The sequence below is a fragment of the Cryptomeria japonica genome, chromosome 9, assembly GCF_030272615.1.
Source record: "Cryptomeria japonica chromosome 9, Sugi_1.0, whole genome shotgun sequence".
NCBI classification, from domain to species: Eukaryota; Viridiplantae; Streptophyta; class Pinopsida; order Cupressales; family Cupressaceae; genus Cryptomeria; species Cryptomeria japonica.
Window position 1 is genome coordinate 186,738,603 of NC_081413.1, and position 27,783 is coordinate 186,766,385.

The 27,783-nt window shown below is 36.3% G+C and overlaps 1 protein-coding gene across 4 annotated transcripts in view; it reads right to left on the reverse strand.

Annotated features, from left to right (window-relative positions):
- The window catches only part of LOC131038279 (double-stranded RNA-binding protein 8), a 69,142-nt gene extending 43,226 nt beyond the window's left edge, over positions 1-25,916 (reverse strand). Inside the window, exons 1-3 of one of the 4 annotated variants that reach the window (XM_057970639.1) lie at positions 25,898-25,916; positions 25,517-25,640; positions 5,200-5,459 (exon numbers count right to left, since the gene is read on the reverse strand). In XM_057970639.1, the coding sequence (XP_057826622.1) occupies positions 5,200-5,457 (258 nt within the window). In that variant the 5' untranslated portion in view covers positions 5,458-5,459; positions 25,517-25,640; positions 25,898-25,916. Of the gene's footprint in view, positions 1-5,199; positions 5,460-5,600; positions 5,653-5,968; positions 6,176-25,516 lie in introns of those variants that run through there. The other 3 variants (XM_057970625.1, XM_057970632.1, XM_057970651.1) reach the window with 3 other exon arrangements.
- Between the last annotated feature and the right edge of the window lie 1,867 nt (positions 25,917-27,783).

Below are 27,783 nucleotides of genomic sequence, written 5' to 3' on the forward strand. Positions count from 1 at the left end.
CGCTTGCAATAGGAACAGCAATCTGCGGAATCCGCATTCCTGTCTCATCTCTAGCTATGTGCGACAAAATCTCCGCTCTCTTGGGTTCTTTCTCCTTAGCACTCCTAGTTAGGTAGTCATCAATGTCATCAATAGGCTGTGCCTCTATCATTTTCTTACTTTTCTCCATACTTCTCATCAACCATTCAGGAATGGCGGCCATCTCCATACCATCATCGAGACACATTTCTCAATCAAGTCCTCTCAATGCCGAGATAACATCATCATCATCATCAGGATTATTCCTGGTCCAATCGTATACCTCATTTCCCAAACTAACTTCCAAAAGGACAGTAGGAGATCCCGACTGATCATCATTCTCATTTGGAGGTGCAGATGTCGTTGTGGCATGTAACTCCTGAATATTCCTTGGTAGTATCACCGTGTTGGAACATTGATGGGTCTCCTTGTTCAGCTCTATTACTTCAATCACTTTGATTGATGAGACACTGAGAGGTGGTGAAGGAATGATAGGTGGAGGAATGAAAGTCTTATGTTTCTTCTTCACCTCCTCAATCTTCTTCCCTCTGGCCTTGACTTCTCTCGGCGTGTTCTTCCTTCTCTTGGGAGCTTGACTCTCTTCGTCCGCATAAATCCTGACGTCATTGATAGTCCTCTGATCATCCTCGAAAGTAGACTCTTCCGGCTTCGTCCTTTCATAAGTGAAGGGAACACCCATATCAACTAACTTATTCATCTATATATCTACCCATACACGGGAGAAACTCAAGACCTCTCATCAATACTTTCAGGTCAATCTCTTTTGAATCTGACCAATTTGGCAATAAGATTGCCTTCTTCATTTCACTCTCATACTGTGGATACGTATGATCTCTCTCATCTAACACTTGATCAGAAATGAGGAAAATTCCACACTTCCTCATGAAATCCACTGACATTATGGACCACATTCGTCTCTTCACTACTTTCTCGTCCATCAGGTTGGCCCAATAATCTTCTATGTCTACTTTGTGGATGAACTTCTCTCCCGCGATCCTTCCAACTTTCTTATCTCGATCAAATCTTTCTCTTTTCTTATATGTAGCAAATCGATAGAATGCAAGCTCCTCACTCGCAGTGCTAGCAGCTAAGGCAGACTGGCAAACCTCTGACGTCTTCCCAACTGAAATAGGGAATGTCATGCATGTCCTCTGCTTCTCTCTTTGAATGACATCAAACTCTAGAAGTTGTCTCACCACTTCCAACAAGATCATTTTGTCGGTCGAATACCTAGGAAGTTTGTAGGGTTCAGATTGAAACCCATGAATCCTAAGGTACGTGAAAGTGGGAAACTGAATATACCACGATCCATATTTCTCTATTAGCTCTATTGCCTCCTTGGACAATCTTCTGTGGATTCCACCTTGCAGCATCCGCGTGATGTACATAGTGAATGCATCATTCACTCTCTTATAGTCTTCAATTCTATACATGCTCAACTGGAGGTAGCATTCATGACTCTTGAATTGTCCTTGCCCATTCCCAACTTCACCTTTGCATATCAATCTTTTGTATGAAACAAACCGTGCAAGTAGGCATACCAGGTAAGAAGTCATGGCGAATGACTTGGACCACTCTACATTCCTCAGCTGAAAGTCCAGATTGTCACTTATGATCTTAGACCAATTTACCAATGTCCCTCTAAGACAATCCTGGATGAAATAAAACATCCATCCATCGAATATTGCTCCCTGCAGCATCCCCATCACTTTGTTGAGTAGGAATATTAAGTCGCTATACTCCTCTTTGAAGTATATGCACATGAGTGTCTTGGGAGCCTTGGAATGATGAGACCTAGGCTCAATCATCCACTCTTTGTTTATCATATTCTTCCAGGCACCCATTTTCTTTGTCTATCTTTTTGTATATTCATCCTTGGTCACATCCTTCATATCTGTTCCGCGTGGAATTCCGAACGCCTCTGCGATAGCATCCTCAGCAAGGTAGGCAATAACGCCCTTAGGAGTTTTGATCATTTGTGTGAGGGGATCATAACATCATGCGCACTCCAAGATAATCTCACTGCACTGTATGAACTGTGGAAATCCAACGGCATGAAAAATACCACTCTTCATAATGTTCGCATATGCTAGGGAAGGAACCTGATTTCCGACTTCGAACATCCGCTGTTGCATCTGGTTCAAGTCTAGGAAATGCATGTTTGTATCTATGATCTCCTTCCATCTGGATGAAATCTTGAGCTCTAGATAGAATCCAGTCTCCAGCATCTTCAATAGTTCTTTCATTTCCTTAAATCCGGACTTCGACATCATACCTGTACGAAGCTTGAAGTTATGCTTAGGAAAATAAATGATGTTCTTTATAAAATTCTTGACTTTCTAAAGATTTTAGCTAATTAGAACATAAAGTCAGGAAAATAGTCCATACTCTTGGTAGATTTTGACAATTAGATTCAAAGTGTGACAACGTTAGGGCATGGAAACCCTCTATAAAATTTATTAATACCTCCTTATGCTTAGAAACTATGCAAACTAAAATGCAAAGGAGTATACCCGATCAACGATGACTAAGGAAAGGTGTGAAAGGTTGTGTTTTCACACAAGGTATGTCTGAAGACACCTTCCGCAGTCAACAATGGAGGTCAACAAATCTGAAGACAACTTGCAACTAATAAATTAACTTCAAAAAACATGTTGCAATCCTTCAAAAATATGCACAAACTTGATAAAAATCAGTCTTGATGATGAAGATAGTTAATTTTGGAAACATAGTTATGGCTGGCAAAAAATAAATTTCTGAGGACAAGCAGCCATTTACACAGTTGCAGACCTTAAGACAGCCTTCTAATGGTCTGAAAATGATCCCAAAATGCCTCCAAAATGTCTCCAAATGTAAATCGCTAAAGTTGCAGCTGGCTGGGCAATAAAAGTTAAGTCTAAAAATTGAATGTACAACCAACAATGGAGGTCTAAATCTGAAGCAAATGACAGCAAGTAGGGGGGCAAAGGTGGCATCAAACATGCATAGAATCCACCAAAGTAAGCTTCCAGCACTTGCAAAATAAAAATCGAACTTTCCCAGCTATAGCGCCATTTCTGAAAATTCTGAAAAATGTCTTCAATGTAACTCGAATCTGCAACAATGAAGGTCTGGAACAGCAAGCAACAATGGTAGACAAAATCGCCAAAAGTCTCAAACACCAAAAATCGCTAATTTCCACCAAAAATCTGGAAATGATCTTCAATGGCAACAATAGAAAGGATTGCCAAGCTGGAAAAAATGGAGAAAAGAAATCCTCAATCCAACACTTTGCCAATAAGAGAGAAAAATCGCCTTTCATGGAGACACTTGGCAGATTTAATAATAAAATATTGCTGGAGACTCCTCTCTTATACTTGCTTTTGCCTCTCACTTTCACCACACAAGCAATGTGGGATAAAACACTTGCTTATATACTTGTTTGGTAAAAACCAACTTGCTTCTAGAAGGGTAAAAACATTAAATGCTTATTGCAAGTTATTTAATTTTTGCTTTTAAAATTTTAAATAATCATCAATCATCATTTAAAAACAATTAAAAATGGGGCTCACTTATTAAATATTTCAATTTTAAGTCAAAATTGATCCTCCAGGGGAAAATTGATTTGGGTAGGGATTAAAAAAAAGCCCGTTAAAAATCATTTAAAACGTCAAAAGTTCCCCACAAGGGAAAATCGATCTTAGCTTGGATAAAAATCCATACAAAATTTCATCAAAATGCATACAAAACAGGCTAGGGGAGAATCAATGGGGGCATGGACAAGGAATCCACACTCCAAATTCACTTTATTTGCAAAAAACACTCCCTGGTGGAAATTCGACCTCAGTCTGGATGAAAATCCGGACTCGAAACTCATCAAATTGCTCTTAGTGGAAAATCGACTTGGGTATGGACTGAGAGTCTGCACAAAAATGCGCACTAACTTGTCACAAAACAGCCTGGTGGAAAATCGATCCAGGCATGGAATCATCCTCAACGTTGTCCGCACTATAGTTCGCACTCCTGGTGGAAAATCGATGCCAGTCTGGAAAAATCCTGACACTTAGCCAAAATTAGCACTTCCAGGAGAAAAACGACCCAAGCATGGATAAACAATGGTGGAAAATCATAGCCAGTATGGATTTCAAGGGAAACCCATGTGTAGTGTGGATTTTGAGTGGGGAAACGGGTGGGTAGTTTGAAATATGAGGGGAAAAGCACCTCTAGCATGGAATTTGACCTTCTAACCCTTGGAATATGGATTTCCCTTGGGAATTTGGCATTTTAACCACTCAAAATCGCTTAGAAACTTCAAAATTTAGACTGGACTTAGGCAAATTTTCCAAAAAATTGTGCGAAACACTAGGAAATTATCGGGATAAAGTGCGAAATCAATTTAAATAATACCTCGAGAGTGAGAAAACAACTCCAAAAGGTCTGGGAATACCTTGGCACTTTAAAATCACTGATGCGCGTGTTTAAAAACACGTTAACGCTCAAAAGGTCAATACTTAGACAAAATTTAAGATCATTAAAATATCAACGTTTGCAACTCGATCCTATAACCTCAAAACCCTAGACGGCACTAGGCATGATCAAAACTCCGAGACTCAGGCACGAGAAACACAAAATTGCCCACTAAGCAGCCAAAACCCTAACCTAACAACGCAAAAAACGGGAAAAGAGGGGGTCCCCGCAATGTGTGAAAAGGTCACAACACTTCCTTAAGTTGAAAATTCTGCAATGAAAAAGAATTGCAGGCCAAAGAAAATAATCAATTCAACAACATGAATACAATTTATTAATAATATTAATATAACTAGAGTACACATCTATGGAAAACTTAACTTACTAAGAGAATAACAGCTAATAGTTAGACGTTTAAAAGCATACATGCAAGACAAAAACTCAAATCAAACTTGATCAAAGAGTATGAAGAAATTGTGTCTTGTTTAAGAGACCCTATCAACTACTAATTTGAATCTTTGAGGTGTAACTCTATGACTATTATGCCATTATAAGCAGCAAAATCAACTACTCGTTTCTATAGAAACCATTTACACACAATTGTGATATCATACACCATATTAAGACTTGTGTGCCCTACACAAAAGGCAGTTTGACAATAATCATAAAGAAAAAGAGAATGCCCAAGATTAGAAAAAAACAAGAGAAACGTACAACTGGATTAGTTGTAGTCACTTCTCCATTAGCTGCTTTGAGCAATTCCTGAAGAGCAATCTGAGCTACTGCATGCTCAGCAAGTTTGCGGTTGCGAAAACGATCTGGAGATTCATATCTGACTCCATTTATAATGACAGATGCCTTAAAGTTAGGAACATGGGGTGGCCCTTCTTTTGAAGTCTCGTATACCGGTGCAGAAATGCATGCCTTTTGAGCATACTCCTGTAACTGGCTTTTGAATAGCAAGCTCGCCATATCTGAAAAGATTTCATACTATAAGAATATACTACATAAAGGTAAATGAAAAATGAAAATGCATTCACCTCACTCTAATGATCCTCTCATTTCAAAGTAACCAATTAAAAGATAAAATACATGTAGGAGATTTGATGACTTACTACAAGCTTTTGAATTATTGCAAAATGCCTTCACTCTAGAATTATAGAGCACAACACTGTACAGAGTAATTCATTTCAAAAGAAAGATTGAAAAAAAAAGAATTTGGAACTAGTACAGACGTAAATTCATGATATTATCATATGTTTCAAAACAAAATCACATATCTAGGAAACTACAAGCAACCCTGTTCTGAGATGGTCCCACCAACAAAACAATTACCAGAGTACTGATTATGTAACCATAAGCATAGACAACAAATAAAGTCATGAAATAAACTTATTTAATATTATAGCATATACACGCACGTGAGAGAAAAAGTGTGTACAGTAATAGAATCGAAGGTTTTGAGAGTTACAGAATTATTTACCATGTTTGTGTCTAGGCAAATCTCTCTAGCTATGAGTCACTTGTGTGTGCATGTGGTAGGTTGGGAGTGCCATATGCATGCATGTGAGTATGTGTGGCTGTGTATGTATATGTGTGCGTACACACATCCACGTGTGCATTTATAAGTGCACATGCCCCTGTGTGAGTGAATGCATGCATGACAATTCTGAAGGTCCATTTACCATTTCTGTCATTGACCATAAGAATCACTACAATCATTCAATAAGCTGTTCAGAAATTGAAATTAAACTTCTTTTTTTAGATAGTACCACATAATTGGCTCGCTTGCTATGTAGACACAAATAGATTTTCAAGCAGCCAGAAAAATTTAAAACATGTGAAGGAAGTAGAACAAAAACAATTGAGATATATAAAAGTCTTGCATCTTGTTCTTTGATTGTTTCAAACAGTCTATTGTCATCTTTCTAATGATATCTGCTTGGTTACTACATTTCTTGTCTTTAATTATACAACGTAGGGTAATGAAATCCTGATATGACCTACAAATTCCAAAAAAGGTCTCTCATTCATCCACTTTTTGGTATTTTACATCTACCTGCTGCTATCACCTTCTATTTTTCATTCTGATATTTTTTTTTTTTTGATAATGTCAGTCAAAGTTTCTATGGTGTGCATTTAAAGTTAGATATGACTATAAGCAAGGCCCATATTAGATTAAGAATCAAAAATAGCAAAAAATGAAAAAAAGATTATATAGCAAGTGGCCATACTTGTCAGAAGCACGTGAAAAAAAATATACACAGTTTAACAAATCCAATGATTAATAAAATGTTGGATATTTGTTGTATATTTTGCATGTTTTACAACTGTTATAGACTGTACAATTTCCCACAATATGATGCAGTCATCCGGGTGCATGGGCAATCTTGCACAACCAAATAAAGTTATTTTATTTAACTTTTTCTTGTTGTGGTTTTGGTTTTTGGTCTTGCAGGCAGGATTTCATGCTCTATTTTCTCACCTCTAGCTCAAAAAAATTTAATTAAAAAGTTGAGTTATTTGGTGACATTAAACTTTGTTTTATTGATATTATTTTAAATTTTAATCTCCACTTTGGGAGAAGGAAAAACTCCACGCCCAGGCAAAGGATATGGGGCACTTAATACATTTCAAGGCCATTTTGAGCCTTGACTGTCCAAGCGCCTAGAATTGAAGAGAGTGGAAAGAGAAATGATTGGCAATTTGAGGAGAGTGGATTTGAAGAATCTTTCCTGGCAATTGGTAGAGGTCTTGTTGATGTGTGTTTTATGCACTATCGAACACAGAATAAAGTATTGAATACTCTATCCTCTCTTAAACAAAGACTTCTCAAATGCTGAACACAAGGATCACTTGCAACGACTCCAAGGTTTACAATGTCAGGTCTTGATGTGTTGGATAGCTTCAATGGTTTGATGTGTTTTGCTGCTCCTCCAAGGGGACTTACGTAATTGTTCTTGAAGAGTTGGAAATCTTTATCACAAGGAATGCTGTTTTTACGAATGACGTTGCAATGTAGCTCTTTCCTACTACTAATTATCTTTTGATGAAAAAAAAGTGAAAAAGAGGTAAGGTTTAGGAATGCTATGCTAACACTAAGAATGCAAGAGCAATGAACAACTTCAAGTGAGCTCAACTAAGCTTTGCTTTGACATGCAACGAACATCTTCACAAGGCCAATGCGATCTTCTAGGGATACCTAATGATTTTCAAATCACTACCGCAAACATAGATACCATCAATATCAATGAGGAAGTAGTAATTGAAGTTAAGCTTGGATAAATGAGCTCAGTTGACTACGCAAGATACTTCACAATCAATGAAATACTAGTAGTATAAACATAGGAATTTCACCATTAATCATCCATAAGATCTTCCATCCATTTAATCAAACATAAAAAGAAACATGAAGTAGAGACCATGTAAATTGTTGAAATCAACATATGAAGTTCACCATATCTTCAATGAAATTAACATGTTACTTGCAACAATGTCTTGACAACAATCTCCTTTCCTTCTACTCTACTCTAGCTACCATCTACTTGCTATCTGCTACTTTCTACTAACTATCAACTATTCACTATTAACCTTTACAAATGAAGAGGTAGAGCCTTATATAGTGCTCTCATTACAACGAAGGGCCAAGATCAAATCCACATCAATGGCCAAGATTGAAAGATGAAAACTCTAATTAGGGTTTGTTATACCCATTACAAAGCATTTAATGCTTGACCAATGACAAAATTACATTGAGTGGGACACATCCTTATTGAATTATTCACCAATAGATGAGGGTAGGTAAATCAGACTTTGTGCACACATGTCATAGTTATCTGCCTCGCTGGATGAGTTTGGTGCACCGAACTTGGATGCCTTATCTTGAAATGATGTGATTGGGTGAGTTGGTGATGACTAGGCACCACCTCAACTAGTTGCTTCTTGTAACTCATCACAAGTTGTAGGTGATTGATGCATATCTCTTGATATTCAACATTATCAAGTGCCTGCAGTGAAGAATGGAGGAAATGACATGAAGGTAGGAGATATTCCCAAATTGAATCATCCTTGGGGATCAACCTTTCTAACTTTGATTAACTCTTCTGGAACTATCTCCCTGATGTACTAGCAATGATTCTTCGATTTCCAGAGAAAATTCAAAATGTGAAAATTTTCTTCCTTTAGCACATGCACTCTCATGCCGAATCTTGTACCTCATCACAAGTGTTTTCTCTCTCATGATGTTAATTTTGATCTTGCCTTGAAGATGCTGACATCCTTCCTTAATGATGGTGAGTCTTTATCTCTCCTTTGCAATGTTGATGAATGCATTGATCATACTCCTCCTTGTTGTACTTGACCCCTACAAGTTGTAATGTCCTCTCTCATGCATCTTGTTCTTAGCCTTAAACCTAAACGATGAATTTTGATTTGAGTTGATGATCAAACAAAGTAATCATCACTCTCTCCTATAGGCGACGAAGGGATGCATCCTTTGATAACAAAGCAGACCTCTTTTACTTATTTAATGTTTTGCAATTTCAAATTTTGTTGAATAGGGCCGACTTGTCTTCGCTTAACGTTTTTATTAATTCAATTTCCAATGGTTAATGTTTAATTGTATTGCCTTGTCAAAGTTCGGCTTTCTCCATCTTCTTGGCCGTAAACATAAGCATCTCCCCCCTTTGTCGCGAATTTTGGGGGTCAAGTGATCAGGGATTTGCATAGGCATCGCCAGTGGTTGCAATTTTGACTAGGCACTAACAATGGTCGCGATTTTGACTAGGCACTAACAATGGTCGCAATTTTGACTAAGCACTGACAACAGTTTGGGATGGATCGGGCTTTCGCCTAGCACTGACAGTGACCGAAAACATTAACTTTACTCACTCCATTGACTTGTTCAAGGTATTTCCATTCATTGAAAGGAGATTTTTACTCATCTCAATTATCATGGTCTCTCACAATTTAAACATTTACCTTGACTGAAGTTCATTTTTCCAAGCGTAGAGACTTCTTTTGGCTTGATTGAGTTTTTGGGGAGTCATAGGAAGTAATCTCAAGATAATTGGGCTTTTAGGAGATCATCGACTATGGGCAATCGGACTTTCTAATGAGCACTGACAATGTAAGGAAAAGATCAAGCTTTTGAGGTAGCATCAACTAGATTAGGCTGGAATTTTAGGGGGGCATTGACTATGGCACAAAAGAGATCGGACTTTAAAGAGGGCATTGACCAAAGGTGGTCAGGCTTTTGCATGGCCACTGGCACTGCGAGGTCGGGTTTTTGAGCAAGCATTGACAATGCCTTCAAACTTTTTTGATGATCCAACTTAATCCTTCCTTCATCATGCTTGACACATTGAATTGATTGAAATATACTTAATAGGACAGACACAACACAAAAAATAACAGAAGATTTTTCCAATAGATTTGAAAATGTTGCAAAGACTCAGATTTAACTTCAGATTCATAGAACACCAATTTCGTATAGTTGTGGTCAAAACATATGGACTAGTTATAACTCAATGCATGCAGCTTTTCAATCAGATTTAAAAATCAGTTCATAGGATTACATATTGATTCACCGACATTCACTCCCTTGTTGGTTTGTAGCCCTTTCCCTGGAAGCTCCTGAACATCATACTTTTCAACCTGCGATTATGGGCCCATCTGATATTACTCCCTGGACTGCCGGTCTTCCTGTTGACACTCTATGATTATATTGAATTGGATGGCCTCCTTATTTAGTAGTTGGCGATCTCCTTCCTGTAGCTTAGGCTGCATTCCCCAGGTTGTGCGAATAATGGCGCCCTTTCAGTGGCGCCCAATATGGCCACGGATTCAAGATGACAATAGCTATCTGATGCGTCTAGACCTGCAAGGATAATGAATGGATTTAATGCTAGAACAGACTGAAGGCTAAGGTCGATTGTGTGTGTGAAGGTAAGAGTTTCGTCCCACCTCACTCGCTTGCTAGAGATTTCGTTCTAGACTGGCCTGCATGCACAAAGGCTCCAATCAAGCAAAATCAACATGCCCTCAAAAACCCAAGGCAACCTCTATATAAAGAGGGTGTGTCGGGTTATGACTTAGCCGACCTAAAGTCGGTTCATCCTTATTAACTAAAATAAAATTTTATTAATTTAAATAAAAGACGAGTCGGCTTAAAGGAAATTAATCATTTAATTTCCTTATTAATCAAATAAATTCAGAAGAAAACGATCGGGTGCTAAGGAACACCGCTTATGTGGCCGACTGGCCTCCCTACAATGTCGGGTTCATGACAGTCCTCCCATCTTCAAATTGCTTGTCCTCAAGCAATTGCAGATTGGGATGTTTGAAGATTTCAATTCCTTCCCATGTAGCATCTTCGGGTGGTATCCCCTTCCACTTTACCAAGTATTCAGGGATTACTTTATTCCTCAACCTTTTCTCCCTAAAATTGAGCACGGTCTCTGGTTCCAAGGTGAGTCGGCCCTCATAGTCAAGAGGAGGTAACTCCAATGAAGGTGTGATCTGCTGCACAAGGGCCTTCTTGAGGCAAGAAACATGAAAAGTATTATGGATTTTACTTTCAAGTGGTAATTCCAACTCATAAGCCACCTGTCCCACCTTCCTGACCACCGGATAAGGGCCATAGAATCGTGGTTTTAACTTTTTTGTGCCATTCCCCTTAATTGAGGATTGTCTGAAAGGCTGCAAACGAAGAAACACCAAGTCCCCTACTTCAAAAGTTCACTCAGTTCGATGCCTATCCGCATAGAGTTTTTGCTGATTCTGAGCTCACTGCAGATTTTCCTTGAGAGTTTCCAGAATATCCTTACTTTGCTGCACTACTTCCTTGGCAATGGGAACTCTACTATCAGTAAAAATCAAGTCCACAAAAGAAGGAGCATCATATCCGTAGAGTGCTTTGAAAGGGGTCATACCAATGGACATATGATGAGTCGTGTTATAGCAATATTCTCCCAAATGCAACCATTTAATCCATGTTGTTTGCTGACTTGTTACATAGTTTCTTAAATACCCTTCTATCCATTTGTTTACTATTTATGTTTGGCCATCCGTTTGGGGATGGTAGCTCGTGCTAGGTGTTAATTCTGTACCTGTCAAACAAAAAAGTTCTTGCCAAAACAAGCTTAGAAACGTGCTATCCCTGTCACTCACAATAGTTTTGGGTAGACCATGAAGTCCGAAAATTTCTTTAAAAAATAATTCAGCTACTTGGAAGCTTTATAATCTGATGATATAGCATAGAAATGTGCATACTTTGTGATTCTATCAACCACCACATGCAACAATCCTTACCTTGAACTTTCGACAATCCAGTAACAAAATCCATTGATATACTTTCCAACTTTTGATTGGGAATGGGTAAAGGCTGCAACAACCCTGCTGGAAACACATGTTCTACCTTATTTTGTTGGCACTCCTTGCATTCCCTTACATGCTGCATTACATCTTGCTTTAATCCCTTCCATAAGAAATGCTCCCTCACCTGTTTGTACATTTTGTAAAACCCCAGATGACCAGCTAATGGGGTGTTGTGACATGCCCTCTGAATCTTGTCCTTCATTTTAGATTCAGGTACAATATATACTCTTTCTTTGTAGAGAATCAGTTCATTCACTGCTCTAAACTTGTCATCTTGTAGTTTGCCTTCCAAAATATCATTAGCCAATGGATCCTTGACGTATTCAGCTATAATCATAGCCCTCCAACCAGCAGATATCTCAGTAATTGAGAACAAATGAGGTTTCCTAGATGGTGTGTCAGCCACTACATTATTGTTTCCTTTAACATATTCAATATCAAAATCAAAGGCTTGAATTTTTTTTTGTTGTCTGTCATTTAAATCCCTTTGGTTAAGGAAGTATTTTAAACTATTATGATCAGTCTTAACCTAAAACTTGTTACAAACCAGATATTGTTTGAATTTAGTCAAAGCGTGCATTATAGCCAACATTTCTTTGTCACGCTCAGACTCGTTAAGTTTCCTACTCTCAAATGCTATAGGATGTTTGTTTTGCATCAAGACGGCTCCTATCCCTTCACCAGATGCGTCACATTCCAAGACAAAGGGTCACAAAAAATATGGAATTGCTAAGACTGGGCATGTACTCATTACCTCTTTGAGATATCAAAGGCTCGTTGGGCGGATGGAGTCCATACAAATGCTCCCTTCTTGGTTAGATTTGTCAAAGGTGCAGCAAGCTGTGAGAAACCACTTACAAACCGCCTGTAATAGCTGCACAAACCAACAAATCCCCTCAACTGCATTAAATTCTTTGGCCTTGGCCACTCTTGGATAGCCTTAATTTATTTCTCATCAATGCTTACTCCACGTTCACTGATTTTAAACCCCAAATATAAAATCTCTTGCAACCCAAACTCACACTTAGATGCTTTGGCATAAAAAGACTGCTATTCTAACACACTCAACACCTCATCCAAATGTTTTAAATGTTCTTCCCAAGTTTTGCTATAAACCAAGATGTCATCAAAGAAGATTAAAACAAACTTCCTCAATTGGAGGATAAAAATCTGATTCATACACAATTGGAAAGTGGCTAGAGCATTAGTTAATCCAAAAGGCATCACCAAGAAATCATAGTCCCATAATGACATCGAAATGCTATCTTGTGCACATCTTCTTCCCAAACCTTGATTTGATGGTAACCTAAGAGTAAGTCGATTTTAGAAAAATACTTCGCTCCATGTAACTCATCAATTAGTTCATCTATCTGCGGTATTGGATAGCGATTCTTAATGGTCTTCTTATTGAGAACTTTGTAGTCAATGCACATTCTCAAAGTTCCATCTTTCTTTTTAACCAGCACAACTGAAGATGCGAATGGGCTGGAACTAGGCCTTATATGCCCCATTTTCAACAATTCCTTGATGGCCTTCTCAATTTCCTCTTTATATATTTTTGGATGGCGATATGGAGTAATCATTACTGGTTTTGCTCCTTCTTCAAGTTCAATGATGTGCTTAAATCCTCTATCAGGAGGTATACCCAGTGGTATATCCTTAAACACCTTGTTATGCTTATCTAAGATTGACTAAATCTGATTATTGACAGCCCTTTTTCCCTCAGCGGCACCTATATTTCTGATGAGGTATTCGGCCGCCCATGCAACTTACTTTTTCCTGAAAACCCTTTCCATCCTTTTAGCAGAAATTTCCATGGTCCCTTTATTAGCCAACCCCCGCAAAACTACCTTTTTCCCATTGTGTTGGAATGAAATTTCCATCTTACGGCGGCTGGTCTCATATTTGTCAATTGAATGCAGCCATTGGCATCCTAAAACCACCTCCATATCCATATCAATGATGTAGAAGTCATCCTTCAATTTATAATCTCCCATGGTTAACTCCATTCGAGGCACCTTTTGTGTGCAAGAAAAGAGTGGTTCCACTAGCTACCTTCACTTCAAACCCTTCAATCGGGGCCGTATTCAACCCAAGTCTTTCCACCACTTCTTTAAACATATTTATAGGTGGCTCCACTATCAATTAGGATGATAATTTGTTGTTCTTTTAAGACTCTTTTAATGCGAAACGCACTATAGCAAGGTTCTCCCGTAAGAGCAGCAAGTGTTCCTCCTTCAACCTCCACTTTAACTGTTTCATTTTCAGAATCAGCCTGTTCACTTTCTGTGTCGTTGTCTGAAATCACCTCAATATAATGGACTTGTCCCTTACCCAGACAACGATGCCCAGGCTGCCATGATTCCTTGCACGTGAAACACAACTTCCTTCTTCTTAACTCATTTCTGCTGACATCTGAATGTTGGGATTTTGTTATAGGCATCCTGGGTGGAATCGAACTTGTTTGAAAAGGCTTTTTGGACTGTATAGGTAGGGCTATCTTCTTACTACTGAAACTATTCCGAGTCACTGAATCTTCTAAGTTTAGAGCTGTTGTAATGGCTTCTTGGAAAGTCGTAGGGTTCAGGGCTTTGAGTAGACCTCTTAGTGGTTCATTTAAGCCTTCAGCAAAAAGCACTATCAACCTCCTATCTGTTACATCAGGTACCATCACAGCAAGCTTTTGAAATTTAGACACATAGTCTCCCACTTTATCTTCTTGCTTTAATTGGGCCAACTTCCTGAAATGCACCTCCGGGTCTATCCTATCAAACCTTTCGATTAATCTTTGACCGAATTCCATTATGGTGGAGATTGAATCATGTCCTTGAGTCACAAGCCCATGGTACCACCAGTCATGAGCTATTCCATCAAGATGTAGGGTAGCAAACTTGAGGGCCTCTTCTTCTGTCATTGGGTTTAAGGAGTAGTAAGTATCCAATTTTTGCAGCCAGGCTCTAGCTGTGGTGCTAACTGTTCCATCGAAGTTGGGTATGGTAATCTTCCCCAGTCGATACTGAATGTCTTTCCTTTTGTCAAACCCCTTCTTCCTATGTCCATTTCTTGACCTCAGACCACAATACTCGGAATAGGGCATGTTATCTTTGACTGCCTCGCTCAAGGCATTGTATTCAGCTATGAGACGATCCATTTCCTCGGTCTGATTTGGTTGACCCTCCTCAACTTCTTCAGTAGTCAAGAATCTGGCTCTAAAAGTTTTGGCTGCGTTTCTTTCACTATCAGTGCTAGGATTCTTGGAATTGTTTTCTTCGCCATGAGTGACAGATTTCCCTTTATTGGTAGAGCTTCCTTCACTCTTGTTGCCATCAGGTTTTTCACTTTCATGATCCTGCTTGAGACCTTTCAGCAATTGGGCTACCTCTTTTAGTGTCTCAGACACACTGAGATGCAATTCCTCAGATCTCTTGAAGAAGGCCCTGGCTTCTTCATCAGTGTCACCCATGCTAGCCCCCTTCTTTTTTTCTCGCTGTTGGTATCTCTGCTCTCTCTCACTCATCAACAAACCCACGGCTGGCAGGACTAAAGCTCTGATACCACTGAAATATACTTAATAGGACACAACACAAAATATAACAGAAGATTTTTCCAATAGATTTGAAAATGTTGCAAAGACTCAGATTTAACTTCAGATTCATAGAACACCAATTTCATCTAGTTGTGGTCAAAACATATGGACTAGTTATAACTCAATGCATGCAGCTTTTCAATCAGATTTATACATCAGTTCATAGGACTACATACTGATTCACAGACATTCACTCCCTTGTTGGTTTGTAGCCCTTTCCCTGGAAGCTCCTGAACATCATACTTTTCAATGGGCCCATCTGATATTACTCCCTGGACTGTCGGTCTGCCTGTTGACGCTCTATGATTATACTGAATTGGATGGCCTCCTTATTTAGCAGTTGGCGATCTCCTTCCTGTAGCTTAGGCTGCATTCCCCAGGTTGTGCAAATAATGGCGCCCTTTCAGTGGCGCCCAATATGGCCACAGATTCGAGATGACAATGGCTGTCTGATGCGACTAGACCTCCAAGGATAATGAATGGATTTAATGCTAGAACAGACTGAAGGCTAAGGTTGACTGTGTGTGTGAAGGTAAGAGTTTCGTCCCACCTCACTCGCTTGCTGGAGATTCCATTCCAGACTGGCCTGCATGCACAAAGGCTCCAATCAACCAAAATCAGCATGCCCTCAAAAACACAAGGCGACCTCTATATAAAGAGGGTGTGTCGGGTTATGACTTAGCCGACCTAAAGTCGGTTCATCCTTATTAACTAAAATAAACTTTTAATAATTTAAATAAAAGACAAGTCGTCTTAAGGGAAATTAATCATTTTATTTCCTTATTAATTAAATAAATTCAGAAGAAAAGGATCAGGTGCTAAGGAACACCGCTTAGATGGCCGACTGGCGTCCCTACAATGTCGGGTTCATGACATTGATCTTTCCTTCACCATTTGCATGATCATTGACTTGGACACTTTCCTCTATCCTTGGGCGGAGATTTTACCAAGCACTGACAGTCACCCTAATATGTCGTGGATTTGAGAGGGCACCGACTGAAAGTGGTTGAGGTTTTGGGGGGTCACTAACGGTGACTCAAACTTGCTTAATTTCATGAATAGTAGCACTCACCTCACCAACTCAAAGGGTCCCTCATCATCATCAAAGCTTTTCCATGTTGTTTAAGCCTTAATCCTGATTGATTTGCATCTATCATCTCAATTCTCATGACTCAACACTTAAGACTCCTCACCCTGAAGGCGTAAGATGTTGATGATCAAATGGAATGATCATCACAAAATCATTCATTTCCTAAGCCTTAAGAGCTAACTGACCTCAATTCATCCTAACGAGGGAGACACGATCTGATCACTTCCTAGCAACCTAAGACACTGCACTTCCTATAAGTGAAAGGTTAATAGCTAAAGATGCAACAACTAACCCAAAAAGCATAAAAAAGTGGGGTTCCCCATTTGCAATGGGGCGATGTGTGAAAACATCACAACAGGTCTGACTGGGGAATTTACTACAGCTGAAAGGAGGGAAAAATAGAGAGACTTTGCTGGTTATTGAGGAGAAAATGCATCTCCTAGGTGGAAGTTAAGGGAGATATGCTGAAAGTGGTGAGACAAAGAGAAATGAAGAGTTGAATGTGAGAGCATGAACCTTGGCACCAAAAGGAGGTTATTCAAAAAGATTAGAGTGTAATTTCATGTTCCTGTAGCTGGTTATTGGGTGTTTCGGTCAAATTTGCAAAGAGGAATCATGTTGGAGGAGTTTACATAGTTTTTGGAAGTGGCATGTAATTGTTTCCTGTAGCTTGGTCGAGGTGTAGAAATTGTGATTAAATATTCAATGAGAGTAATTCCAGAAAGTTTACTTTCATATTTAAATGCTTTTTCATGAATTGTTATTCTTGCTCAACATTAATTATTAGCATTTCAAAAGGTTGAAGAGTTTGATTTCTCAGCTGCAACAATTGACAATCCTTCTAGATTTCTCAATTGTTGAGCTGCATCACATTAGGATAGTCTAGGAGACAATTGTAGTTCCCCATGAGATGGTTCATGGACTCGCAATATTTTAGACCCTTATGGGTACTTTTTTTGCACATGGTTCTATAACAATTGTATTGTACTATTAAATACTCCCAAATAAATAAGGGTTAGGCACAAGTTCAAAATAATGCTGAATTATGAACAGTTAATTGAGTTAATACAGTAAGTGTGATTTTCCCTGGGTTTTTTCCCAAAAGGGCTTCCCAATGTAAAATATCTTGCTATAATGAAAACATGTCGTTTGTTTCTACTGCATTTAAAGATTTAGTTCGTCTTGTTTCACCTGCATGTTTTTATTGGTATTTTTCTAAGTTGCCAAATCAGAATTGGGTACAAGTACAGATATGGTACAACAGTACTGCAGAAATTTTTCAGGAGTTGGACACATTCTAGGTACATCCATACAAAAGACATAAAAATCATAAATACATGCATATTTGCAGCTTACAAACAGGAATTAAGTTCAGAATATCACATATCGTGCATATGCTAATCAAAACTACGATAAATGTAACAAATTTGCAATTTGATATCAATTTGTCAAATATTAATGTCATAATAGACATTCATCATTCAATATTAAAATAATACAGTTAGCAATCAGCGCCGGGTGGGTTATCATGAAGACAAATATCATTTTCATCATTGACATTAAATGATGTAGGGAGATGTAATATGCCCAAATAGGGGTAATAAAAAAACAACAATATTTCCAAAACTAGGGCACAGAAAAATCTGAAACTTTATTTGCATATAAGAAATTATACAATAAACTCAGATTTATGATCAGATTACTGATCTGATTTTTCTGCTAAAAAATCTTATTTCTGGCTATTACTGAACTTAGGAAAAGTACAGAAAATCCTTTTATTCCTTCGCGGAATTTTTAGAAATGCCTTACAATGATTTTTTTTATTTTTTCTGAGATAAAGATGAAATATGCATGCAGATTTATATACCAAGATACCTCAGACTTGTTCAAACCCTAGCCGCCCTCAAATATGGCATCAAACTCCCAAGACAACCAACGCTAGGTTTGATTTATTCGTGCTTTCTGTTATCGTCCTTAAGAATGCTCAGAAATATGAAGGTGCCATGTTGTAGTTAATCCAAATATGTACCTTCAACTCTGACTTTCACCTCTAGATCGGCCTCCAAACCTGACAAACAATTGCAATCCAGAAAAGATGATGTGCTAGGGTTTCACAAACCAAAGCTCTTCCACTGAAACACACCATTCTAACTAGGGGGCACACATATGTTTCTCCAAAACTAGGGATACTCAAGGGTTTCAAACCTTAAGCCAAGAATGCAGCAGCATTAGATAGAAGACTCACAACATAATGAGCTCTAAAAGAACTCTAGAGAGTTATATAATAGCTCCCAAAGAGATTAATTCATCTCAACCCTTGATTCACCACCTCTTAATCCAATGCTCCATATTGAAAACCTCAAAAGTGAACCAATAAGCTCCTAGAAAACCCACAAACCCTTTGCCTTTTTATCACATGTTTTTCAATATCACTTATTAAAGTACAAGAAAGGTCTTTTGGGTAGGAGTCACTTAAGTTGCCTAAAAAGACATACCCACAAAATAAGAATAGAACAGAATACAAGCCAAAGACTCCATACCTACCCAATAATTATTAGAATATTTAATTATATTTTAGTCACCTATATTTAGTTCCTTGTTTAATGGTCATTTAGCTTTTTAGTTAATTAGCTTTTACGCTTTATTTAGCATTTAGCTTTTAAGCTTTATTTAGCATTTAGCTTTTTCTTTTTAGTTAATTAGCTTTTAAGCTTTATTTAGCATTTAGCTTTTTAGTAGTTCACTTTAAACAACTTGTTCTTAAAGCTAAATGACCATTAAACAAGGAACTAAATATAGGTGACTAAAATATAATTAAATATTCTAATAATAATGCTCTTCGCCCTCTTGCTCTTGGCTAATCCAAGGAAAGGACAGCCAATGCATTGTTAATCCTCATCATTTGAGATGGGGATATTACAGTAGATTAGAAGAACAACATTCAACCCAACTGCCACTTGCCGTAAAAATATACCAGCTATTTGATTCTTCAAAAAGTGGAGATCGCACGACAGCAAAAAAATCCAAGTCAATTTCCTCTGAATCTACAACAAACAAATTTTTTGCCCCTTCCTTGCACTCATTTTGTTTGTCGGTAAGAAGGTGCAAGTTAGAATGCACATAAACTCGCTTCTCTACTTTACTTGTTGCCAAATAGATGTGTTTCACTATGTTGATAAAGGAGTATGCACTCCAATTCCACTTAGATGAAGGGGTACTAGCAACCTGCTGAGGCAAAGTAAGAGAGTTACAATTATAAAATTACAAATCCAAATTCAAATTTAGAGAGTGCAGTAAAAATTAACAAATTTATTTGGGGTAAAATTTTAATCACAAGAGTATAGAGGTGTGGCAATGCATGCCCATTGAAGTACCACCAAGCGTGAGCATCCTTCCTATGCTTGTCATGGAGAGTAGAAACACTTTGACCATTGGAGGCTACAAAATCAGCAAACTCATTCATGACTTAATCCCTCATATCAAGATAGGGAAAGAGATTTCATTAAGTGCTTTCCTCCTACTCTCTAATATATTTTGCCATTTGATAATGTGGTATACATACACCATTCTTTCTTGGACATGCTTTGATTCCCATGCTAGCAATGACACACAAATGAGCTTTCAATTGGCTCTATGAACTAGTATACCTCTAATCGCACCCATTGCATATACAAACAAATGTCCCACCCCCTAGAATCTATTAAGCCATTAGCACATGCCTCCACAAAGGTGAAACTAGGTCAGTTTTGAAGGTGGATTGTTCAATAGAGCTAGATCTAGCTGTCATTGTATTCTCTATGGTAACAAGTTCAAAAAACACATATTGAACAGCAGTTGCAGCATGAATTTAAATTTAAAATTTATATATCACTTTAAAAAATTTAAATTAATATTTAATATTTATCTTACAGAAAATTTGTTGCTGAATTGAGGTTGGTTCGAGCAGCAAGAGGCCTGAAATTTGTTGCTGAACGCTACAGTCAACAAGCAGCAAACACACAACAAAGGATAAATGATTGAAATTTTCCTTAGGCATGTTGTTTTTCAATACTATGAATGTTATTTAGGGTTTTCCCAAAGTCAAGAAGCCAATAAAATTTATGGAAAAAAGCCATCCAACTCTGGACTCGTGTTAGAAACTGTTTGAAAACACCCTCTAAGCCTCGGGATCATATAGGTTCAGTCAGCATCTACTTCAAACATTTCAAGCACAAAAATTCCGAACCCTGCCTGAGTCCACAATGACTCAGTGCAACAAATCATCTTTTCCTGTTCAAACATCTATCAGCGCCACAGAAGTTTGTAAGTGGCATCCTCAAAGGCTACTGAACAATCCTATATTTGGAAAAGGGATCTCATGAAAAGGAACTCTTGTGTGCTATAAATAAATAGAAATTTTGAAAAAATGTATGGCCCAATATTTTGATTAATTTTGTTCATGGATTGGGCCCAATATTTGATTAATTTCGTTCATGGATTGAATCTATTGTGTGGGTTTATATTTTAGCATGAGTGGGAATTGCTTATAATTCAAATAGTGTTTTGAATAATCCTGGGTTATAATCCTCCAAATGGTAACAGAACCACAGCTTTACCTTTTGCCTAAAGGTAGTAGATGTGAGAAAAATCATTGATACCATAAAGCTAAATGGGTTGCCTTATTGATTTTATTCAAAGAAAGATCAACTAGTGTGTTGTAGATTCTACTAAAGCTCAATGTATAAGTTGTAATGCATTTTAAAAAGACCATTGAATAGAATTTTTACTTCTCAAGAACTACCACTTGTATTTACCAACATTATATCTTCCACTCAATCACAATCTAAGTCACAAGGTTCACCGAATTTCAGCCATGGAGTTCGAAATTCAGCGAACTTCGAAACAACACTAAAAATTCGTTAAAATTCGCCCTATATTCATTACGGGTAAAGGGCATAGAAATTTTTAATAAAATATATTTTTTAAAACATTTTTCAAAGCCTTTTTAGGTTGACCAACGTGAATGTGTTCATCCGTGAGTGTCTTTTCAACTGCTCCAATGTCAAACAGCATGAATGAGTATATTCACAACTGAGCAAGATGAAGTTTTTAAAATGTTTTTCAATGTCGAATGGCGCAATCATGGGGAGCGAAACCTACTCCAAGTGGCTGAAACCGTCGGAAACAAAATTAGTGATACGGAGACAAGGACGCAGATCAATAGAACAGCACACACTTTTATGCTTTGGGATTGGTTTAGGGTCGGCTTCTCTTTAATATTAAATATTTAAATTTAATTTTAACTCTTGTTTTTAATAAAATTTAATCTTTTTATGTGTTAAATCATGTAGATCTATTTTTACTAAATATATCAAATGAATTATTTTAAATATTTGATTTACTATATTTATTATTAAAAAAAAAAAAAATTAAAATCTTTAATTTTATGTTTTAAATAAGTAGATTTGTAATTTAATTTGTTTTTTATTAAATACATTAAAGTTATTTTAAATTATAATATTTTTATTATTTAGTATATAAAATTAAATTATAATATTTTTATTATTTAGTATATAAAATTTAATATATTTATTATTTATATATTAATAATATTTAACTTAAATTTTAATATATTATAATATGAATACTTTATTATTTATATATTAATAATATTTAACTTAAATTTTAAAATATTATAATATGAATACTTTTTTAAGTTTATTATAATGTATTCAAATTTAACATAATATTATTTTATTTTATGGATTTATTATTTATATTCAAAAAATCAAATTTAGATAAGACGAATTTGATGGCGATTTTTTTTTTCCGAATTGTTTGCCTTAGCCAAACTTCATCCGAATTTTATTGTTGTCAAACTCGAACCTCGTGACATAGATCACAATAGTTTGAAGCTTGATGCAGTTAAAATTGGATAAATTGTGCTGTTAACAAATAAAGTAATTACTCCAGCATAAAAACCCTTCATTTTTTCAGCCAGAAATGTTGGCTTTGACATATGCTGGAACTTTGAATCAGTCCTGCTTGCAATTTTCATGTTTCTTCTAACTGTTTCCCAGAAGTGATCTTTGAATTTCCCCTGCAATCAGGTTTTTAGGAACAGAGCTTTTCTGTCCACAACTCTGTCTGTTACTCTTCTTGCTTCAGCAATTTCAAAATCCCCTTTACCAAGTGCCATGCATTCTTGCGAAAGTTTCCATAAGATGCTTTCTCAGGTTTCTAGGCTCAAATAATTCAATTCATCTGAAAGGTCAAAAAAACTTGGGAATTTGAAAATTAGGGAGGACCTAGACCATTAGGAGCATCACCGATCTTGACCTGTGCCATTAGGCCAAACCAGAAATCTTACTCTAAACAAGGCAGCCCACCAGGGAAAAAATTCCCATCCCCAACTGATTGAATTCAATCAATGAATCGGCTCTACCTTTGTATTGCCACCACCATCCAACTTATTGATCAATGGACCAGCAAGACTTCTTTAATTTATCAAGCCAATGAAACTCTCCAAAGAAATCTGGCCGGTGCAAAAAATTATAACCAAACCTGGGCAGATTTGGTAACTATGATGTCCAGATTTAACTTTAAAAACTTGGATACAGTAGCAGCTAGGCAAGCCAAAATGGGAAGTAAACCAACTAGATAATAGCTAGGCAAAAACTCAGCATTAAATGAACACATAAATATAAAAAATGTGTAGTTTAATATATTATTCAAGGCATATGTTTTTCCAATTTTGGCAGAATTTTACTGAATTGATCCAAGTTTGACCAAGTCCAAGTCAAGTGTCCAATTTCTGAACAAATTCAACTTGCCAAGTATTAACAAACTTTGGAAAGTTGTATAAATATGTTTGAACCTGTACATATGATACAACATCAACATGGCAGACCTGGATAATCTCTAATTTGAACTTATCAGCGTCAATACATTGAAAATAAAATGAGAACAAGAATTTGATAACAAAATAAATTTGTAAGCAGATAGTGTCTCGTCACAGTTCTTGCCTCTAGTAACAAGGACAAGTCATTCCCTCCAGATGCAGCTATTTTGTTTGCTTATGTAAACCATTAAAGGTTTAACATGCATCGTATTTAGTTTATTTATCTCTTTGTTTAAATAGGTTCCAACCTACACTGCTCGTTTTGTCTTGATATATAGTGGGACAGGAAACTGTAACTGAACTACAAATCTTCACCACTTGTACTATATCCACTGCTCGTTTAGTCTTGATATATAGTGGGATAGGAAAATGTACCTAAACTACAAGTCTTCACCACTTGTACCATATCCATTCTTACAAATCTACACCACTTGTACCCCTATCCATTGTTACACACCCAAAACAATTGTACCATATCCACTGGTACGGAAATCCATAGATACTTGACAGCATGAAGAGAACATTAAGTGTATAGGCTTGAACAGTTGAACATGTAATAAGCTTTGCATTGAGTGAGTGGAATAGAAATGCCCGTCTTCATCTCTAACTTAGTCAAGAATTCAAAAATATGTTCCATAGCGCTGTTCCTGGCTTATCCCTTGGTCCCTCTGAAGCCATCCCTGAACTCAAACTTCTTTCCATGCTATTTTCCAGTTGAAGTACTCTTCCTTGTATTTTAGGGTGTCAAGTTTCATCATTCCCACACAAAGGTGTCACATATGCCAAGGCATGCATACTGACTGTACTAGAACCTAATAATAAGTTGCCTTTAACTTTAACATACACTGTTAAATTGCAAGACTACCTTGAAGTTTGGGGAATCAATCCTTCACTTATAGTTAATTTGCTTCCCACATCTTCCAACTCCACTGGCCATGAAAGAAACTTAAACTTAGATTTCTGAAATATGATGATGACTCCCCCACAAAAAAACTGCGTCCCCTGTAGGGAGATGTTTCCATGACTTGGGGACTTGGGGGAAACGTTCCCCCACAACACCACCACTTCCGCAACCTCTGACACCTCTACCAGGGACGCTGCCGGGTCGCTTACTATATGGCACATGCCATTACATACTGATTGCAACCTTTAACTTCCTGAAAACTAGTTGGCCTTTCATGGGGCACTCACAGAGATGTTATATTGCAGATTTTTCCTCGAATATTCCAGTTCACCTATATTTTAATATCAACACCACCCCCCACCACCGCTTCACCCCATCCCCTCACCGAGATGTTATATTGCAGACTTTTCCTTGAAGATTTCAATTCACCTCTATTTTAATATAACACCACCCCCCACCACTGCTTCACCCCGTCCCCTCGCCATCCCCAAATTTAGGCCCTTGGTCTCCAAAACCCATCCCCACGCCACTGTCAGGAAACTCCGTGGAACTATGGTAATATCTACAGCTACTAATTTCAAGCCTTCGCCTATTTGAATAAAAATTAAAGACATGATAACTCCAAAAAAGTAAAACTAACGACCACAATTAAAAAAAAGGCTTTGTATAACACGGCATTTCATGTAATTCCTACAAACGAACTCAAATTTTCAAATTTCCACATATACATTATGATTTCTAGGTTTTGCTGGATATCCATTCCTAATTTTTGCTTTATTCAAAACAAAGAAAAGTAACTAACCGATTGTAGACTAGCAAAAACTTAAAACAGCAAAGCGCGATTATTTTAAAAAATTCTTATACACCACATTCCACCTAATGACAATCCTTATATAATTCTATCAAAAGAAGTGAAAGATATAATAAACCCTAGATTCCAAAACCCTAAGGCGGCAGTATAATGAGTTAACTCCTAAATAATAAACAACCAAAACATAGAGCAACTACTCTAACAAAGATTGACAAGGTACACTAAAATTCGAAGCAACAAAACTGAGAAAACCATAACTAAAATAAAAACAGACAAATTTTACTTCGTTTAGCGTAAAACAAGATATATATGCAATACAGAGCAGCTGACTATTCATATTATGTCTTTAAAACACGGGTATTTTTTCAACGATTTGTGTTTACCTAAAATTTCAAAAGACCGCGTTTATTTTCTTCACAATATATGCTTGAATCGTACTGTAACTAATGCTGCTTTTCAACTCATTTTTCTTCGACTGCTCCACTGCAACCTCCCCATTCAAAGATTCTGTAGCAAACGGGAAATTTTGCTATAAGTGAAACGCTCCGGCAGAAGAGATAGAAAATGAGATGAAATCTAATTGGTAGACGAGCAAGTGTTTGATGCAATGGTTACGAGGGTTCAATTGGATCGATGGAAGCCTGCCAGCCGTCGGATTATAACCATAATGGTGTCGAAAAGCTTACAGGCACTGTTTTTTATAATAAATTGCTGTCAGGGTTTGTAAAATACGATGAGAGGGTTTAGAAAGCTCGGTATCTTACGCAATGGTCGCATGGAGGGGACTTCTTATAAATTTTCAGCGGCTGAAAAGATCTCGGAGTTTTTCACAATACCTGGTTGCACTTTTGTGGGCCTAGTTATTAAATATTTTCATTCAAACCTTTAAAAATTGGTGGTTCATTACTTATATAAAAAAATTATTTTTATCTTAACAATACTTGCAGTTGCAAGCTTTTTTCGTGCAGTGGAATGTAAAAAAATAATAAATAGTGAAATATTGATAGTTTCCATTTTTTTTTCAGTCATATATTTTTGGTGCAATGAAATGTCGATAGATTTCATTCTAATTTTTTAGTGGACCAAAAAATTAATAAATAGTGAAATATTTTTCGTGCAATGGAATGTCGATAGATTTCATTCTCATTTTTTAGTGGGCTAAAAAATTAATAAATAGTGAAATATTTATAATTTCCATGTTTTTTCAGTCATATATTTTTTGTGGAATGGAATGTTGATAGATTTCATTCTCATTTTTTAGTGGACCAAATTAATGAATAGTGAAATATTGACACTTTCCATATTTTTCAATCATATTTTTTTAGTGCAATGGAATGTCGATAGATTCCATTTTTTTAATGGATCAAATTGATAAATAGTGAAACATTGACAGTTTCTATGTTTCTTCAGTCATACTTCTGAAATTTCCCTATAAGCAATGTCAAACTTTTGTTACGTTATTCTTATTGTAGGTTTGGATGAACACTCTTTTCTACAATTGAGGAGAAACATTGAGATCTGCATTTGGAAAGAAACACTCTTAGGAAAAACTTCTTCTGAAATTTCCCTATAAGCAATGCCAAACTTTTGTTACTTTATTCTTATTGTAGGTTTGGATGAACACTCTTTTCTACAATTGAGGAGAAACATTGAGATCTGCATTTGAAAAGAAACACTATTAAATCATTATAGGTAAGTTTGAATATGTTAAAACAGATAAAATGTTAACAATAATTTTGTAACTAGTAAAATAATGTTTAGTTTTTACTTTTAATGTATATAAATATTGTAAGTTTATTCAAGATAATTTTATTTAATATTTAGAAGGTTAGGTGATTAATTATTAATAAAATGTATTAAATACTAAGAACAATTTATTATTAAATTTTAAAATGTAACTTAAATATTTAATTATTTATTAGTGATTATATAGTGAAAAGTAATTTTAAAAATGATAAAATTGATAACTATTGTTAATCATGGATATTTTAGTTTTGTAAATATTATTTTAACAAATTTTAATATCTTTATATTTTTATGTATGATTTGTAAGCTATGTATTGAGATATAATGATATTTTTCTCTTTCCTCTCTTGATTAAAATAGTTGATGCTTGTGGTTAATTATTAGATTTTATAATTTTGTTAGAAATATATTTAATAATATTTTAATAATTTACTATAGAATATTAAGAAAATCATTCTAGAACATTTTAAAAGCCTAAGAATATCTTCCTATTGAAAATAAATGTATGCAATAATGAGATATTTCATTTACTATATAAACACTAAAGATATTATATTATAAGTAAAGTACGCAAAAAGATATTATATTATTCCACTTAAAAAATAATTATATTATTATATTATAATTAATATTAATTTATTATTATATTATGATATTAATTGTAATTATGATGGTGTCATACAATATGATGGATGTCAATTTTAATCGTAAGGGGGTTTTAATGTAGCATATCTATCAATCCATTATGTGAGTATTAATACATCTTTAGCGTAATAATAACAAGTGCCACATAGTGGCGAGTACTTGCTTAATAATTTTTAGTTTAATAATAATATTTGTTATAATTATTAGAAATATTTATTTATTGTAACTAATATTAACCAATCATTTACAAGTAAAATAT